Raw genomic sequence first — 18,832 nt, forward strand, 5'->3', positions numbered from 1 at the left:
CAAGTGGGTTTTTTTCACGATTTTTATCAAAAATTACCTCTCCCGGCAACATTGACAGAACGTCTGCGCATGCTCAGAATAAATTAATTACTGTAAAATACTTTATTTTTGCTTGCAACATTTTTTTGCTACTTTCGCTGAAGGAATGTTTCAGTTAAAATAAAATCCAGCGAATATTCCCTTTTTCCTATATTTTACAGTCAAACTTGTCAAAAATCAATGAAAAGAAATTCAATACAAAAACAGCCAGAAAAAGTCTTTTCAGCGAATGATAATTCCAGCTAAAATAAAATATTTTACAGTAGATTAGATCTGTGAGTAACGCTACAGCACGTGATTTCTCCATTGCGTGCAATTTATTATAGTACTGTTTATACATGTATTCTGTTCGGCTCAGTGGTCTCATTCACTAGTTACTAGAAGAACTAGTAACCTTATTTGATTTCAAGAACTTCAAGAAGGCGGCATAAGAGGCGTGTTTGCAAAGGTAAGTTCTCCAGTTTCAGCAAAATTGAATGTATTTTGGGGTACGATTGGTGTACATTCCGTGATGTACGGACGTGAATATTATGATGCTTGCCAGCTTTATATTCCTGTGAAAAGCCAAAAAAGCAAACAATTGTCTCCAATCTACGAAACTAGTTTGTAAATTGTATACCCTGTCACAGTCCCTCTATCACGACTGTGACCCTGTCAAATTATTGTACACGGACAATTAATTCATGGGGACATAGTTTCAAGTAAATCGTTATCCGGTCTTTTGCTTGTCGCGATTTCCGAAATATCCACAACTCGGGGGGGGGTGTCCCTGTGTCGATCAACTTATTCATTATATAATAGTAGGTTGCCTATGATTATATTCGTATTTTAATGTTGTGAGCATTAAACTGTTAGTTGTAATGAAGATTTTGCCGATCTCGTGCGATTCAACATGGCCGATGTGCAGTGACAACACGTGTATGGACGGTCGGTCGAGTAGTCTGCAACGGACCATGAAATCGCCCGGTGTTTTTTTGGCATTTTTTTTTAGTTTTGTTTTAATATTTCATTCACTCCTGGCACCTAAAAGAGTCTAATGTATATATTTACCGTAGTCATTGACACCTATTGCCCGAATGGGTAAGCTTCGTTTCGACAATGAGCTGTTATTTCTGCGAACAATGTTAAATTATTCTTTGAATGCTCAGTTTATATTTTGAAAACAACTAATTTTTTGATTAAAAAAAAAATCATGCCGTTTTCCGTCAAAATCAAAGCATAAAGATCTTGCTAGAACATCGGTAAATCTACTACCGCGTTGCGTTCACCACGATGTCACTGAACCGTCATTAACATATTTATTTATTTAAATGACCACGTGTAAATGAGAACATGGCGGATATCCTATCGCTTCGCACATTTACATTCGACCGAAATCATTCGTTTACGATGAAACTAAGTTGAATATTACTTCCAATTTATAAAAATTCAACGAATTAAATTTTTGTGCGTTATTATTATCATTACTGAATAATAATCATCAATTGCAATACTTCGAAAACAAGTAAGTTATTCACTTGCGAAACACAGAATGACCAGATTGTGCTACCGTGATCATTTGCTACCGGTACTAACCACTAAGCAATGTATTCGTGTTTGTATTTATTCGAAACTTCTTTTAGAACATACTTTACTTTTTGTTATCAACAAGAAAATAAAAAAAATAATGCATGTTACAGTATGTGAATTTTTTGGGGGGATTCAATTCCAACATTTCGCGATGCCTATGAACCAAAGGCCTTTCACTCTTCTCTGAGTGTGACACCTAAACCAGAGGTTTTATGGTGTATAAACTGGCACTAAATGAAAAGGCTGTTGAACCTTATTCAAATTTATAAGTACATGTTATTATGCATTTCATTATGAAAACTTACTAAATTAAATGTGATCTTATTTTTAATTATGATTATGATTTATATCTGTAATGACGTTTTCATCCAATATTAATTGTGCAATTGTTAAAATGCCTACCTACACATTTATTGTTTTTGTTTCTGTTGCCCTGAAATAGACATTTGTAAAAAAAAAAAAAAAATTAAAAAAATCATGCTTGATTAAAATTCAAAAAAAAAAGATGTAGTCATGTAGCCCCTTCCTGTTACCTGTTTTCAACTTCTTCCAAAGTAAAACTGGCGAAGCCTTGTAATTGCCATACAATCATCAACTGTGGGAAAACTTGTATGTTATTGAAAATCTTTATTTTGTTGTCTGTGAATTAATATAATATTTGAAATGGCGTAATGGTGCAAAATATTCTCAAACAATCGGTCTTCTGATGACACTACACTGCGCATTTATGCACAGTCAGTACCCCTAATGCGCAATCACAGCTTACTAAGTGATGATTGTGGTTGAAATGGAAGACTGAATACAAAAATCCAGTAATATCTCAAACGAATTTCCGTCTGCTGTGAATGCATGTTTCGTTGCATCAAATAAATAACCCAATTTTATGATAGAAGCTTGCAATCTTGTGTCATACAGGGTCAAGTGATTGAGCAATAACAAATGTGAGTTTATGTATTAGGTCATTGAATGTATCCAAAAACATGGTACCAATGATCTGAAATTTCAGGAGTGCTCGCTGAAGGTTTATCAATCTTGCGTATTGTCTTGTTCTTTTTCAATCCTGCATTTCAGTTACTAGAATTCATACTAAAAAAATAGTTTCTGTTTTTCTTCTAATAATTCGGCCACTTTCAAAAACAAATGTTTTTCCATGGTCAAAATGCAAGAAGAATACAAAACTACTGTGATTTCATAGCGATACCTGTAGGGCCATTGTCAATTAGTTCGCCTGATCAACACAGCGTTGTACATAGGACTGACATTGAATCACGGAGAGTAAAATCTTGTGATACTAATCTCTAGAACCAACTCAGATTGATACATATGTCTTATGAACCCACATGTGTATATCTTTGACTATACTCATTTTAAACTTTTTTTTTTACATTGGTGCTGTGAACTGAATTTTTTCTGGGTTCCTACAACATGGAGTGTCAGGGACTTTATTGAAATGTTGTACACAAATTTCATAAAATCCTGAATATATCTAGAAGTCAAAATTATTTAATTTTACATATATAAATGGTTTACAGTATTTTATACCCGTTAATAATAATTTAAATGCAATAATATCACTGCACTAAAAAGACTTCAAACAATTATTGTTACTTCTCCATTGAAGGTTATGAGCAGACCAACATTTACTTGCTCTGAAAACATAGCTTTTACAATTGTTTAAATTAACAGATGTTATTCTATGTACAATGTATACATTTTAAATAATAAACCTTACTGTGTTTTATTAACAAATTGTATTTGACAACATGAGAATGATTCTGATGCCCAGTGGTGATGTTGAAACAAACCCAGGTCCTGGTAATATACTAAGACCTGAATAACAAAGAAGTCATGTACATCAAGGTTCACTCAGATTTATGAATGCAGTTTCTTGAGCAAGTATACATGTATGACAAATAGTTTGGTTGCACTTGTGTACTCTGAGATTCTGAACATGGGTCAGTGGAAGTTTTTAGTTGTCAGTACAAAACTAGATCATCGGAAATCACTTTATGATGAGTTGTAACAACAAAGAGTACATATTTATTCACCTGTTTGCAGATGTTCCTTGTACAACTTAATATATAATCAAATAACGGGGACTGTGACATTTCATGTCTTGTTAATATAGTGAACGATTAATCAAAAGATATGACGCATTCAGTACTTAGTGTGATTGGCTTTATGATTGAAGGTTACGCCCTAGAGTCTTTTTACTGCTTTGTAATTGGTTAGTGTTTTGAAAATGAATAAAGTTGTTTTAGTTGGTCTTTGCGAGTACAGCACGACAGACACAGTCCAGTCCTGGAGAGTCTTGGGGCGACTCTTGAGACTCAGTCTTGGACAGAGTCTTGGGTCAGCCTTGCGATAGTCTTGGGGACTTTTCCCCAGGGCGCTGTGTCTTATAGAGTGCTCAAAAGACCGACTAAGACGAGAGTTGAAACGTATTTCGTTGTGTGTGTCTTATTTGACTGAAAAGCTTAAGTGACTTTCCCGATCCCATACCTCAAGGGGACGCGATAGAGAGACGAGACGAGATTCCCTTCTGACACGTGTGGAGAACCCCAGAGAAAAGAATTCCCGCCTGATAGAACTATGGGGATTGTAAAATTTAAATCATACTGCCTGGTAAAAGGCTTTCCCATTAAATTAGTAAGTTCAAGCAAATCTAGTGTGAATATAATAATATAATCACTAAAGATTCGAAGTTTTAGCCCATTTGTTTTTAGTTTCCGAGGCACAAAATTTGTTTTTAATACTAAGTTGAAAATGTACCCTTCAAACTCAACAATGCAGTCAATCAAATTTGTTTTTAGAGCGCACAAATAGGAGCAAAAATGTGTCTTGAAACATTTTGTTGAAAATAAATCTCGTTAAGTGAAAGGGAACAACTTTATAAAGATTTTACTTTTACAAACTATTTTGACATCAATATCTGTATTATGTGGGGAGTATATTCACGAGTGCCCAGTAGCGAAACAAAATACATAGACATGCTTGTTTTACCACAAAAAATCAGCAAACTCATAAATGCACAAACAACCCAACAAAATGAATATTTATGAAGTACAATATTCCCTTCAACTTTCTGTCAATGTATTACTGTGATATTTGTAGTGCTTTTGCGATGTTTTTGCCTCTAATATATTTTACCTTTTGTCTATTCGACCTGGATTGTTTATGTTTGAACAATCTAAGGTGACAAATCACTAAATAATGGGTTTTATCTGTCATTTACTCATCGAGTTCAAGGGTACCAGTATAAAAAAATTTAAATTCAACAATACAGAATAATTTGCCACTAGTGTATATTCACAGTCCCTAGCTCTATCCTGTATAGAGGGGCTGTGGTATATTGAATAAAAAAGAAAGAAAACGTCAAAAGTCTGTTTTGGTGTGGAGTGGTGTTAGACCTTGAGTTTGTTTATGTTCGGTCTTAATGTAGCTTGCAATCAAACAAACCAGGGCTTAGTCTAACCTGGTTTTTACCCATCAAACTTTCCAAAATTTTAGTTTTTGTTTTGTAATTTGGGTTAGATAATACCGTTAGAACACGTTGTCTGGTGTTTTTCTTGCCAATTCTTTATTTTATATATATATATATATATATATACCTGTAGTGTTATTTGAGGAACATGAGTGTTATTTATTGTTTATGTAATTATGGTGACTTCATTGTTCTTGTTCATTTCCAGTCAGAATTGTCGCCACTTAAATTTTAGCCAGTATTTAGTTTTAGTACTTTGATACTCACTTTATTCGTCTATTCATATAATTGCTATTTTATTTTGGTTTTCAATGAACAAGATTGTAATAGTTAGGCTATGTTTTTATAGATGTGACAGTTGAAAGGTCAGCAGATCAAAAACACATCGTCGCATATATCAAATTGTATCCATCACATTTTAAAAGCAGTGAAGAACACGGGCACGGATTCAATCGATCATAATGAATACTGTGATCCAAAAAATTTGTATAAAATTAATTAATGCCACATTGTCAGGGTAATTTATTACTCGAACTCGGATGAGTGTACAGACCACCTCCTGGCCTTAACTTGCTATTTTTATCAAACAATCCGCTTAGGTTGTCCACGTTGTACTGTTTGTGCGGACGACGAGAAGGCACCGTCTGTTAATTATGAACATTGAAGGAAAAGTTGCGTTGATCACAGGGGCAGGACACGTAATGGGAATCGGATATGCCATAGTGCGACAGCTTCTCGGTAAAAGAGTAAAGGTGGGTGACACTCCCACTATAGCGTGAACGTTTATATGTTGGCAATGTGGCTACCCCAATACCGTACTTTAATAATGTGTTGATATTTCCGACTAAACTTGATAATATCGTTGCTTTTGTGAACATATTTACATGATGCAGTTTATCTGACAGGTATTTTAATTAGTTAATTAGGAAACCAAGATGACCTCCCTTGTCCACAAAACTATAGGTTTTCGGAAAGCTTATTGTATAAATTTTAAAATTTTGTTAGTATTTTTTTTATGGACACTGTAGTTTGAAATATGCACAGAAATGTGCTTTTTTGGTCAAAGGTGATTTAAAAAAATATCCCAGTTATTTGTGCAGTATGAGTGATTGACATGAGATGAATCCTCCCCTATAAAAGATATTTTGGTTTGCGCCGCAGTTGTTGTAGAGATGTCCGTGCTGAATGCACTATGAATCCATAGTCTTTTCCTGTCACAATATTTTAACTTTATTTATTTATTTATTTATTTATTTATTTATTTATTTATTTATTTGTTTATTTATTTATTTAGGGAGTTGGGATTCTAGATATCAATGATGAGAACGGTCGAGAAGTATTAGATATCTTGCAGAACGAGTTTGGTGAGCACAGGGTGATATATGTTAATTGTGATGTTACGTCGAAGACTGACTTAGAAGGTATTTATTACCATTTCTGTTTAAAAACATTTTCGGAAGAGTTTATATTTTATACAACAAATAAACAAAAATACGCTAAATGGTCAAGATAGCAACACAATAAGTCCTACATACTATTTTAGGTCGCCCAAAAAATCAGTCTATTACTCGAGGTCATAGGAGAGTAATTGATAATAGATACTTCACATATACAAATAAATTATTATATTATTTTTTAGGTGCATTTGAAAAAGTGAAAACCCATTTTGGTAAACTGGATATTGTATGCAATAATGCTGGGATTCAGAATGAGGTCAACTGGGAGTTAACTCTAAACATTAATCTGGTACAGTTATTTATGTTTCTAAACTATACATTGTACATCAGTTAATCAGTTAAGACTAAATAAATGCTATTAATACATTTTTATGTTAATGTTTAGATGGATACCATCAGAGGCACATATCTGGCACTTGAACACATGGGTGTAAACTATGGTGGCAGCGGTGGAATCGTTATCAACACGGCATCTATCGCGGGTAAGCACAAAGACTTGCCCATCTTGTGATGTTAAATATTTCGTTTTTAAAAATAAATTTTAAAATATGTTAAATTTTACTGTTATTATTGTGGCATCTCAAACAATGAAACATTTATACAGCAATTAACTACTAAGAATTATTGATTTATTATTGCAATTGGCATAAATACACTTCATTTTATATTCTAAGGTAATGGCCACCACGTTGAATTCCCATAGAAACGAAATCGGTGGATTATTTTTAGTTTGCTCACTAGCACATATTAGCTGTTAGTAGGCTATTGATTCCGGAGATTTCACCAAGTGTTCATGGGTAATTTGAGTGCGGAAAATCTATCTCTATCGACATTTTGATCGGTGCACAGCCCCTCCGACTTATGGGCAGGGTGATATGTGCATGGACATGAAACCGTTGAAAAGTTCACATGCAGTGCGTTATGTTGAAATGTGGGCGAATTTTACAATGGCCAAGCCATTTACCTTGCCATTTTATAGATTGTAAGAAATTTACTCCCATGATGCTCTGCTTCATTTATCTTTTTTAGCTCCGCTGCCGACTTTGTTGAGTGGAGCTCATCATATGTGATCGACCGTCGTCCGCGTTTTTACTTTTTCGGCTTAGTCTTGAAAACTACGAATATGATTGCATCGATACTTGGTGTGTATGTAGTTTGGCTAGATTGTTCAGTTCGTGATGAAATCTTCCACTCTCTGATTTAGATGAATATTTTTGTCATTTTTGGTAAAAAGTGATATTTTTGTCCTCTGATATTTTACATATAGGTACTTCAGGTGGCCTGGTCGCAGATTTCTTCATTTTGTGATGATATCTTCAATTTACTAATTCTGCTAATAGTGACTAACTGAACTGCACAACATAAATGCAGGACCGCATAACATAAGGGAGTAACTGAATAACATAAAGACGAAACTACATATAATATAAACGCGGGACTGCATAACATAACCACTTGATTGCATAATACAGGGGTAAAACTGTACAACATAAAGAAGAGACTACATAACACAAATACGGGACTACATAACATAAAAATGGAACAACATAACATCATAATAAAACATCACATAAGACAGTTACGGCGTTCCATATTGATTGGTTGAATAAGCTGTTTGGGGAGTTTTTGTTTTGTTAGCTGGCTTGACCAGTAAATATGACTTGGACCATTTGTTCAGGCGGATTAACATGCTTTAACACTAACAATCCCTGCCAACGACTCATGCAATGAAGCTTTGAAATTATCACAAATACGTTTATTGATAACTTACAAACATGTCACACTTTGCTCTGTAATTATGTTCAAACGAACCATTTAGAAATTGAGCAACGAGCTTATCTTATAGTTGGGTACTGTTGCCTGGATTTTCATGATATCAAGAGAACCATCAGTACAATCACTTTATAATTACGATATTAATTGTTGGAATAAACAAAATATTAATGGTTGGAGCCTTGACATATATTTGTTTTTCATGCTGCTCAAACAAAACAGTTTGTAATAGTAACTATTTTCTTAATTTCAGGCATAATGACAACCTCTCATTTACCAGTATATGGTGCATCGAAACATGGGATAGTGGCATTCACACGTAGCATTGCAGTAAGAGAATTTCTAAGTTGTATAGTGAATGTAAACGCAAGTTAGTGTCCACGACACAGTGTGAAAAAGTGATGATATATGGTATCCAGGTTCGAGATCGTTTATGTTCAAACTTACATTTCACAAAATGAAGATGGCAATTTGACTACACATATGTTATACTTTTTGCTTGATGTAAATTCTGATCTTTGTGAAACTCATCACAACCAAAACTAAACATTGAGGTAAACCATGTGACAAGTACATCATGTGATTTGATCGTGATCTGTTTCAATGCCTGGCTGAGCTTTCTAACATCATAAAAGTAATCTAACCGACACATGTTAACGTTAGTGGGTGATATTTGAAATGTATATGCATTTCATTTTTACTGAATTTAAGGCAGTCCGTTATTATATCTGCCTGTATGGCACAGCGTCATTAGTTCTTATTATAGTGTGTGTTTTTATACTACCACGATTTTTTTAAAATCACTACCAATTTCATATATCTATAAAGCCGAATATATAATATATCGTCAACAGAGCAACCGTACATTCAAAGAAAATAAAATCCGTGTGTCAGCTTTCTGTCCTGCCAAAGTGGATACACCAATACAAGACGCCGACGAAGCAACGATTCCCGATTTTAAAGACTTCCAGGCTCTAAATGACTCCGTCTCTTGGACACCGTAAGATTACAATACTCTGAATCTATTGTTTGCAAGAACATATTTGAGGAATAGATACACTTTAACAAACATTCAAATATTCTTAATTCTCGCAGATTTTTCTCATCCGATAATAATAATAATAATGACGTGTTCCACATATTAAAGTTACGTTTTCTTTATTATTTTGAGACTGGATAATGCAAACAACATCACATAGAGTTAATATTATAACTATGTTATAGTTTCTCTCAAAGAATGTATTTAAACTGACATGATTGCATTTGAATATTTGATACACGCACTTATTCAGGATAGATCCATGTTGGTAGGCTATCACCCAAAGTTTTCCTCAATATCTGATGTACTTGACATTCACAAACTAGGTAGACTAGGTGAATGTGAGTGCATTTGGGTTAGTTCGTTAACCTCAATTCTGAGTTACCCTTTCATGAATGTGAATGTGAAGGTTTAATATTATTATAACAAAGATGCATACATTACTGTAACAGTTTCTGATATTGTTCAAAGTCTAACATTCTATTGGAAATATTCACTCAGCTTGCCTGTGAAGAATGGCAGCATTTTATTCATACATGATCTTGTTGACATTATGTTATTTTTCAAGCTCAGTTGCAATCACTAAAATAAAACAAATTGTGAAGAAATGAGCATGGGTATCATTCAAGTTAAACTTACTTTTTATCTATCATGTGTTATTCCCTCAGTTATTAGGGGACAATTAATTCATTATTCTATACATACCGGTATGTTATTCTCAAAATGGATAAAGGAGCCACCAATTGACTACTATTTATTTCGTCTGCAGGAAATCACACATCACAGACACCGTGGTGAAGCTAATTGAGAACACTGAATATAATGGTACCATATGTGCTGTACTACCAGATGACCCAATGAAGATTATTGAACCTCAAACATTAACATTGGTTTAACAAAGGACATCTGAGTCATGCTAGGATCCCAATTATGCCAGATCTTCTGACCCGGAACCATGACTTTATCCTGTCTTCTCGAACTTTGGTATCCACAGGGAAGTACACTTGAAAAAAACGCAGTGACGTCATTAGATACACATGTATATGCTGTGTACAAATGACGTCATTTCCCAGGTACCATATTTCACAGTGCGCATATTATAAAGTGCCAAAATAATGATACATTATACAGGTCGAAAAAAACAAATGATTGTTATGTTAATTGTCACTTTATGCTTACCCAATTTACACTTAAAACCATTTCAGTCAAATTCTTAACGGTATTTTTAGGATTTTGAGCTTGGTATGTAGGTTCATAGTGATATGATTATATTTTGAGTTTGAATAACTATTAGTTATTATTGTTCAACACTTCTATGGAGCCTGGCAGTGATCATTATTTCATAAATCTAGAAAGTAGAAATAATATCATTCCTACTATATATATAATTTCTAAATCAGTAAAAATGGATTTATAGGTTCAATAACATGCACCTGACAAACACCTGTCTTCAAATATGGTAGACAAACAAATCCACTGATATCAACCAATACATTATCAAATAATTCGTTTTCGAAAACCGTTGTCTACGTCAGAGATTGGCTTGGGTCTTCCAATATCTGTGTAACAGAGGTGTTATATATCTGTAAAATAAATTAGCATATTATGGCAAGTCTTTCTGTCGACAACAAAACTAGTTACTAGTATCATGGGTTAGATAGAAGAAAGACTGTATTTGTTGCATCAGTGACTCGTACAATTTTCCCCTCCATACGCTGGCGGTGGAACTATGAGGATTGTAAATTTTAAATCATACTGCCTGGTAAAATGCAGACCATTTTAGTAAAATTCAAGCAAATGTAGTATGAATATAATCACTATAGATATGAAGTTCTAGCTTATTTGTTGTTCCCCCCCCCCCCCCGAGTTTTTTTTTTCATACTAATAAACAAATGCATCAGCCAGCAAAGGCACAGAATTTGTTGAAAATATACCCTTCAATGTCAACAATTTAGTCAATCAAATTTGTTTTCATATTGTCAATGTGGTCATGGACAAGCAATGTATGTTATACCAATGTTTACAACAATGCCTTGTTTTTATGTAGAATCGTGACTATTCTCGTGGATAATTTCAATCATTTATAGTATATGGTATACAAAGCAACTGTATAAGAGTAGAATACGATTTGGATTATTTTTTGCAATGTTTGTAATTTTAACATTTGACTTTTACCATTTCTAGAAAAGATATCATCACTACTTTCACAATATAATCAAATGTTTTGTTCACAAATAAAATAAAACACCTGTGATAGAGTGTCGTTATCATCGCTTAGGTCTCAATTCCCGTGGCGAATTATTTATCTTCGCGCAATTTTGAAATTTACATCGCTATTTTGCTACATTGCTATACACAACATTTTGCTTATTGATTAAGTAAGCTGCAACAAAACATTGCAACAATTTATCCATATCCCAAAGACCTAGGAGGAGCCACAATCCCCACACATTCCATTATCATTTCAGGGACAGCTTGGACTAGTTTTGTAGACTCTCCTGAATAAGTATAATAAGATTACCCCTACAACAGGATTGTTCCATAGTTTGAATAGTTTTCATCAATTCCACAGGCAGCTCGCACAGTGCCCCTAAGAAATACATGGTGTTGCATGTTTTAGCTACATAGAACGTTCTGCGACGTAGCTTCGCCCCGAGAATAGATAAATTGGTAATTACAGTATGAACCAATCAGCATAAAACGCGCAGTTTTCTTTTTTCCACCTTACATTGCATTATTTTGCAAAATTGAAAATAGTAATCAAATTTTATTCTCAGGTCCAACAATTTGCGTTCAATATATCATAATTCATCGTCATTAGATTCATATTTTCAGTCACTTCTTATAAGCCTTTTGCTAAATGTTTGTTTTGTTGTAATAAAACAGCAAAATACCGGTACTGGTGTTTTAGAAAACATTGTTTTCAACATTTGGAATTCAATAGTTTGCCCTAATCTCAAGTTCATTAATGCATTATACAATGAACGAATGGCCACCATATGCCAGATTTCAGGGGATTTTAATTTGTTGTAATAAATAAAACAGCAAAATATTGGGGTTTCAGAAAACTGCATTGAAATGCAATGTGAAAACTAAAGGTCAAACAATCACAATTTTTGTTGAGATCGATCATGCGATGGAACCTTAGAAAAATTATAATGCATACTACCATGGGAGTTGGCACATTAAATTACCTGCGAGAGGCTAATAGCAAGACTTTGTCTCAAAAACTGACAGTGTATTTACACTTCACCCAGGTCCTCGGCAAGTTGTGACACCCCCCCCCTCAACCTCTCACTTGACAAAACTGGATTTCAATAGATGGCGTCCACTGGAGAACTCTGCCCCAATCGACCTTTTTTCACTTGTGATTTAATGTACAAAGTTGCTGTATATTGTATATTTCAGTAAAGGTAAATTCCAAATCTAATAATCTGACTAATCTTGCTCGTACATTTATCTGCATCATGTTATGCCATTTGTTTGACAGATACAGTATACTGTAAAATACTTTATTTTAGCTGGAATTAATTTTTCGCTGAAATAATATTTTGTATGGAATTTATTTTCACTGATTTCTGAACAGTTGAATGTGAAATATATGAAAAAAGGTATATTCGCTGGATTTTATTTTCACTGAATTATTCCTTCAGCAAAAATAGCAAAAATTAATTCTAAGCGAAAATAAAGTATTTCACAGTATATAAAAGATGCATGCCCTTATCTAATAAATCCTTGTTAAAACAATTACACACAACCAAATCAAACAAAACCAAGCCTTTTATTTCTAGTGCAGTAATTGACAATGAAGTAGCTTTTATAAAAGCCGACACTAGTGAATGAGAACAAAAATTACAGCTGTGTAATAATTACCAGTAAATTTCTACAAGATTACCAACAAGAAGGGATCTAAGAAATGCCGATGATAAAAACGTGCCACACATGGGTGATTTGATTGCAATAACTAGAGTCCCATATTCTTAGTTTCTTCAGTGCTATGTCTATGGAACACCATATTATTTCACAAACCAACTTGTATTATGCACTGTTTCACTTTATTACGAGAATAAAACTCTTGTACACCACTCAACCTAAAAAGACAAATAAAAGTAATTTAGTCCAAAATGATGAAGGGAAACTTTCCCTTTCATCTTCCCTTGCAAATATTATATTGAATGAACAAACAATACATGCACATCATACATTAGAATGCATATAATAAAACCCTGATCAATGCAACATTCAAAAAGTAGCGCCAGAGCTATGTCAGAGCTAAGGATCCAAAAGCTGATGTTTGATTATGATGATTTTTTAACATAAAATGATTTACATTCAGTCATTTTTTATCCGTTCGCCATTTTTAATCAGATCGTCAAACCAATATATCTGTATATCTATGACATGACGTATAATGAATATATAAAATTTGAACATAATCAGTCAAAGCATGTCGGAGATATAGCTCTAGAACCACTTTCATTAAAACAAAAAGGCTGCCAATCAGCCATTTTGAATCTGATGTGAAAAACTAAATTATGTGCATCAGGGACCCATGACTAGTGTATGTACCAAGTTTAAATGAAATCCATCAACAAATGAGTGAGATCTGGTTTAAGAATGACAGAAATGCTTGATTTTTGATGATTTTTTTTTAGGACAAAAATGGCCACCATTTGGCCATTTTGAATCAAATCTGAAAAATAAAATGACGCGACTCCCATAATGTTCAATGTATGTACCAAGTTTGAACAAAACCATTTGTAAACAGTCGAGATCCGGGTCCAGAATGCCAGAAATGCTCGATTTTGATTTTCAGCACAAAAATGGCTGCCATTCAGCCATCTACAAGATACAAATTACTTACTTATAATACTTCTATTCAAACACATCTTTTTTATCAGCAATATATTCAATAACATGCTTGGGTGACATCAACTTTTCTGCATGTGAATCTGGGATTTCAAAACCTAGTAATAAAGGCAAAAGTTATTTTAGAACTAGGATAATAGCAGTCAAGCATCAGAACCACAGCAATTCTTGTCTGCGTTATTTGGGGATATGGCTATTGATGAGTAAAATAACAGCTATTGATAGTTGTTAACTCAGTGCCTGCTGAAAGCCCCCATAGATAACCCCAATGAATGTGTAAAAATGATGCGTTGATATAAATAATCCAAATCTCATTAGAAGCATGGAGTGACAACATATCATGATGTTATTGTTTATGAATATTCATCACCATTTCATCCAAGCAAATCAAATAACATGATGCCTGCAGTACAATACCATGGGCACACACATTCACACTGACCACAAGTAAGGTTCACCTATAACCAAGAATAACCAATTCAATAGTCCATTTGTTCAAAGTTTCATGATCATAGGCAGTTCCTAGTTTTGTAAATATAACCAGTTACTTCAATTCGCTGATAAGGCCAAACCTAAGCTCATTTTGGCAGATCACATGAAATGCTTTATACATTTTGTCAAGGGTCAGTGAATGTTGCACACAAGAGTGATGTTTGCAAACAAAAATTTATTTATTTTTGCAGATTTTATCAAGTTCTCAAGATGTAAATTCTTAACTTTTGAGTTACTGTTTTTTAAAGGATACATTAGCGGGGTTAACAAAGTACCTAGATGTAAACAGCTCTTGGATTGCTCTAAACAAAAGTCGTACACTGGAGAATTTATTATATTACTTTATTTTCGCTTGGAATTAATTTTCGCTTAAGGAATGATTCAGTGAAAATAAAATCCAGCGAATATACTTTTTTTCTATACTTTACATTCAACTCGTCAAAAATCAGTGAAAATAAATTCCATACAAAACAGCCAAGAAGTCTTTTTAGCGAAAATTAATTCCAGCTAAAATAAAGTACTATCTTGTGATGACACAAATTCCACAATAACTGTAGTTACAACTCACCAAATTCATCTTCCATAGCCATTATAACTTCTACTTGGTCCAGACTGTCTAATCCCAAATCATTCATAAAATGACTATCAACTGACAACTGGTAAACAGAGAGTACATAGTAATAATGTAAATACACAAAATCATATCATTCTGGATACTAGGCAGAGATTTACAGACAGACGTACATGTATCTGTGTCCAGGGTTCAAGTTTATTGCAAATTTAGGATGTATCAAGGCAATGTGACTTTGAGGTCTGTTGTCACTCAATATTGATACATTCAAGAATGCATCATAACCTCTTACATCCCATGACAGCATACATTACGGTATATCATGTTAGCACCATGCCTTTACCATCATCATGAATTTTGCATGAACACATCACTAGCTAAAAGCCCCCCAAAAAATAGCCACTATGAATGGTTTATAATCATGTCAACAAGCAATGTGTTAAGGGTCTTCTAAGGTACATGTCACCTGCAAGTGTTTTTTTCCAGTTGTTCTCTAGATATGTGTGTTGCCAAAGCTGTCAGTCAACCCAATCAAATATGCTTGCCAATACCTTTGAGAACTCAAATTAACAAACAAGTACATCAGGATCATTATTCATTAAGTGTATTATTACTCACCTTCTCTTCGTTAATTTTGTCATAAAGTTTTAGAACATATAGGACACGTTCCTTAACTTGTTCTAACGTAAGATCTGGCAATTCAGCATATCCTCTGATGCCGCCTATTTGTACGCTGTTCGCAGGGCACTGTAAGATAATACTAATACTTCAAGTATTGCCGTAGAGGCGATGTAAAACCCAGGTATATATCCATAGCACAAATCATCTTCCACTTCAAAACTATATAAACGTCTCGCACAGAGATCTACAAGTTCAACTTACAACTTTAAAAAAAAAGCTTCCCGGCTGAGATAGCTCCGCTGTTAGCAATGCACATTTCAATTAAAAAACAGAAGATATCATTAGAAAATATAGAAGTGGAAAATATCACTTTTTACCAAAAATTTTAAAAATATTCATCAAAATTAGAGAATTGAAGATATCAATACAAAATGACAAATCTGAGAGAGGTCCACATGTAGTACAATGTACCTATATATGTAATATCAAAGCAATTGGACTTGTGGTTTTCAACAAGAAGTTGAAAAAGTAAAACATTGACACGAACGACAACGAACAATCACTCATATGATAAGCTCCGCTCGACAAAGTGGACAACGGAGCTAAAAATGGAAAGCAGGGCTTAAATTAATGGAGGCCATTACATAGATGACTTCTTTATCAAAATAATTTATCTTCACAATTTCAATCAATCTAAGGCATTTTTAGAAATATTGCCATCACAATACTGAATTTCATGACATGAAAAAAATCACAATTTTTATGACATTTTTTCGTGAGATCCAAGTTGTAAACAAATACGATTTTGAGGGACCAAAAAAAATTGGATATTTATGTACATATTGATCTGTACATATGGCAAGCATGTATAAATCATAGGATAACACAGTAGAATAAAACCTCACTCACTGACTTCCTCTGATATGACTATATATATTCAAGATATAGATTTTTTTTATTTGTAGAACGCGCAAGTTTATTTTTATACATTTACGTGAACTATCGTATCGTGTCTTCAGAATTGCACATGGGAAAAGGATTATTTTTCCCATTTTTAAATTCAATGTCTAAATTGTTGACTAACAGTTGTACAAATATGCTGAGGAAAAAAGTAGCACCGTTACGAAAGCGTGTGTAGTGCAATTATTGAATTGTACAGAGCATTGTGTGAACTGATTTGACCTGTCTGCCAAGAATTCAATTTCAACATGGCCGCCTCTCAGTTGGCACGTACAGTCTTACCATAGAAACGACTTGAAAAGCAGAGAAGTCCCTCCTGTTATCTGGTTGTGTAAATTTACTGCATGCTTGTACACCTGGTAATATTGTTCTCGAAGTCATCGGCCTCACAGTCAGGGCAGCAGAACACCGGCATTGAAGAAGTCGGGCAGCAGAGCGGAGCATGGTCGCCATGTTGGAAATCTAGGTTCAGAAGTTGAGGTGAGTACGCCCTCAAGCTACTGGCATTCGGACACGTGGTGGCGCTATTATGCAAAAAATTGCAGATGGGTCGAAGCATACACAGAATTCGATTCGTTGAAAATACCTGTCTACTTATTAAATAGGCTGGTTGATATGTCTGTCTGTTAGGGTTGGGTGACCAATCGTACACAATCTTGTAAGTAGCTTCACACTGACTCACAAATTATGGTATTGTCCACGTTTTATAATACATGTATAAAAAATAAAATACGGACACATAAATAGAGGATAAATAACACATGAACAAATCACAGTCCATCTATCCCCGTCTACAAACGAAATGAAATATATTGTACCAATGCTTGTAGCGGATAAATAACATGTTGATAACCTTCCAACAAGTATTCCAGAAGTTATACCATCACTATCCATGATGCGACCAAAAATTAGCTTGCATATAATTAAAGGGAACCTCAATCCAAACAACATAATGACCCCTAAAGAAAAAGCTCCACAAATGTAGGAGAATGCAATTTACACTTTTTTTATAACAGTTTTCATTCTCTAGATATTCAACTTTTCATCGTTAATAAGTAGTCAGCCATCTTGATTCTCAAGCAAAGGATTATGGTAAAGTATGACATCATAGAATCAGTTGTCAGAAATTGAGAAAATTATTTCATCTATAACATGAGAAATACTGATGCGAATTAGTTCAAATTTTCGTTGTACATATTACTCATGTATATAATTATAGTAATGGAAATGGGAATTTTACAAATACACATAAAGTGAAAATATTGTTGAAAACGTTAAAAAAATAAAAATCAATATTTTAGTTGTGAAATATAGAATGTCACTTTTTTGTCCCCTTTTTGCACTCAACATGTGATATATCACCTATATAACTTACTCACGTTATTAAATTGTATACAATATAAGGAAATTTTAGTATTTGGTAGAAAAACATAAAAATAAATATTTTCAGTTCTGTTTCCATGACAACTATTTTATAAGCATGGATGGCACCAGTACATGTATGCTACCAATTTCTAAACTTTCAGCCAATTTGAAGTTCAACTTTTGAAGTTATAGATGAAATCATTTTCTCAATTTCTGACAACAGATTCTATGATGTCATACTTTACCCATAATCCTTTGCTTGAAAATCAAGATGGCTGACTACGTAATACTGATGAAAAGTGGAATACCTAGAGAATGAAAAGTAATACAACAAATTGCATTCTCCTACATTTGTGGAGCTTTTTCTTTAGGGGTCATTATGTTGTTTGGATTGAGGTTCCCTTTAAATTAGAAGTCTGCATGCATATGTGTCGATAGCCATACTAACATCAAGAAATACAGAAGTTATTTGGGGGTGTTGTCGATTGATTTCAACACGTTCTAACCACCAAAAATTTTTAGTATGACCGAATTACGTCATTTACTCTTTAATTGGTACTGAAACTTGCGTTATTTATGCGTATGTTGTGGAA

At 33.9% G+C, this 18,832-nt stretch overlaps 2 protein-coding genes across 3 annotated transcripts; one reads left to right on the plus strand and one right to left on the minus strand.

Annotated features, from left to right (window-relative positions):
• Positions 1–320: 320 nt before the first annotated feature.
• LOC144359955 (15-hydroxyprostaglandin dehydrogenase [NAD(+)]-like) lies at positions 321–10,675 on the plus strand. Of its 2 annotated transcripts, none has more exons than XM_085502171.1 (8): positions 321–487; positions 5,692–5,844; positions 6,387–6,513; positions 6,732–6,838; positions 6,935–7,031; positions 8,576–8,652; positions 9,177–9,322; positions 10,131–10,675. In XM_085502171.1, the coding sequence occupies exons 2-8, from the start codon at positions 5,746–5,748 to the stop codon at positions 10,255–10,257; spliced, it is 780 nt and encodes a 259-aa protein (XP_085358297.1). In that variant the 5' UTR covers positions 321–487; positions 5,692–5,745; the 3' UTR covers positions 10,258–10,675. The 2 variants fall into 2 exon arrangements, with proteins under 2 accessions (XP_085358297.1, XP_085358298.1); XM_085502172.1 differs by having other exon boundaries at positions 6,387–6,456.
• Positions 10,676–13,123: 2,448 nt separating this feature from the next.
• LOC100375092 (acyl carrier protein, mitochondrial-like) lies at positions 13,124–17,371 on the minus strand. Its single transcript, XM_002738954.3, has 5 exons — positions 17,157–17,371; positions 15,912–16,040; positions 15,291–15,378; positions 14,226–14,328; positions 13,124–13,452 (listed from the first exon to the last, which is right to left on the minus strand). The coding sequence occupies exons 1-4, from the start codon at positions 17,325–17,327 to the stop codon at positions 14,237–14,239; spliced, it is 480 nt and encodes a 159-aa protein (XP_002739000.1). The 5' UTR covers positions 17,328–17,371; the 3' UTR covers positions 13,124–13,452; positions 14,226–14,236.
• Between the last annotated feature and the right edge of the window lie 1,461 nt (positions 17,372–18,832).

This window comes from Saccoglossus kowalevskii, chromosome 8 (genome assembly GCF_978046115.1).
Source record: "Saccoglossus kowalevskii chromosome 8, keSacKowa6.1, whole genome shotgun sequence".
NCBI lineage: Eukaryota > Metazoa > Hemichordata > Enteropneusta > Harrimaniidae > Saccoglossus > Saccoglossus kowalevskii.

Excerpts from the sequence above, each read along its gene's own strand:
- LOC144359955 (XM_085502171.1), top strand. The coding sequence starts at position 5,746 with ATGAACATTGAAGGAAAAGTTGCGTTGATCACAGGGGCAGGACACGTA. Across the intron at positions 6,514-6,731 it reads GTCGAAGACTGACTTAGAAG|GTGCATTTGAAAAAGTGAAA; the intron begins GTATTTATTACC and ends ATTATTTTTTAG. Across the intron at positions 8,653-9,176 it reads CATTCACACGTAGCATTGCA|AGCAACCGTACATTCAAAGA; the intron begins GTAAGAGAATTT and ends TATCGTCAACAG.
- LOC100375092 (XM_002738954.3), bottom strand. The coding sequence starts at position 17,327 with ATGGCGACCATGCTCCGCTCTGCTGCCCGACTTCTTCAATGCCGGTGT. Across the intron at positions 16,041-17,156 it reads CTTTTCAAGTCGTTTCTATG|TGCCCTGCGAACAGCGTACA; the intron begins GTAAGACTGTAC and ends ATTATCTTACAG. Across the intron at positions 14,329-15,290 it reads GGCTATGGAAGATGAATTTG|GTTTTGAAATCCCAGATTCA; the intron begins GTGAGTTGTAAC and ends CTTTATTACTAG.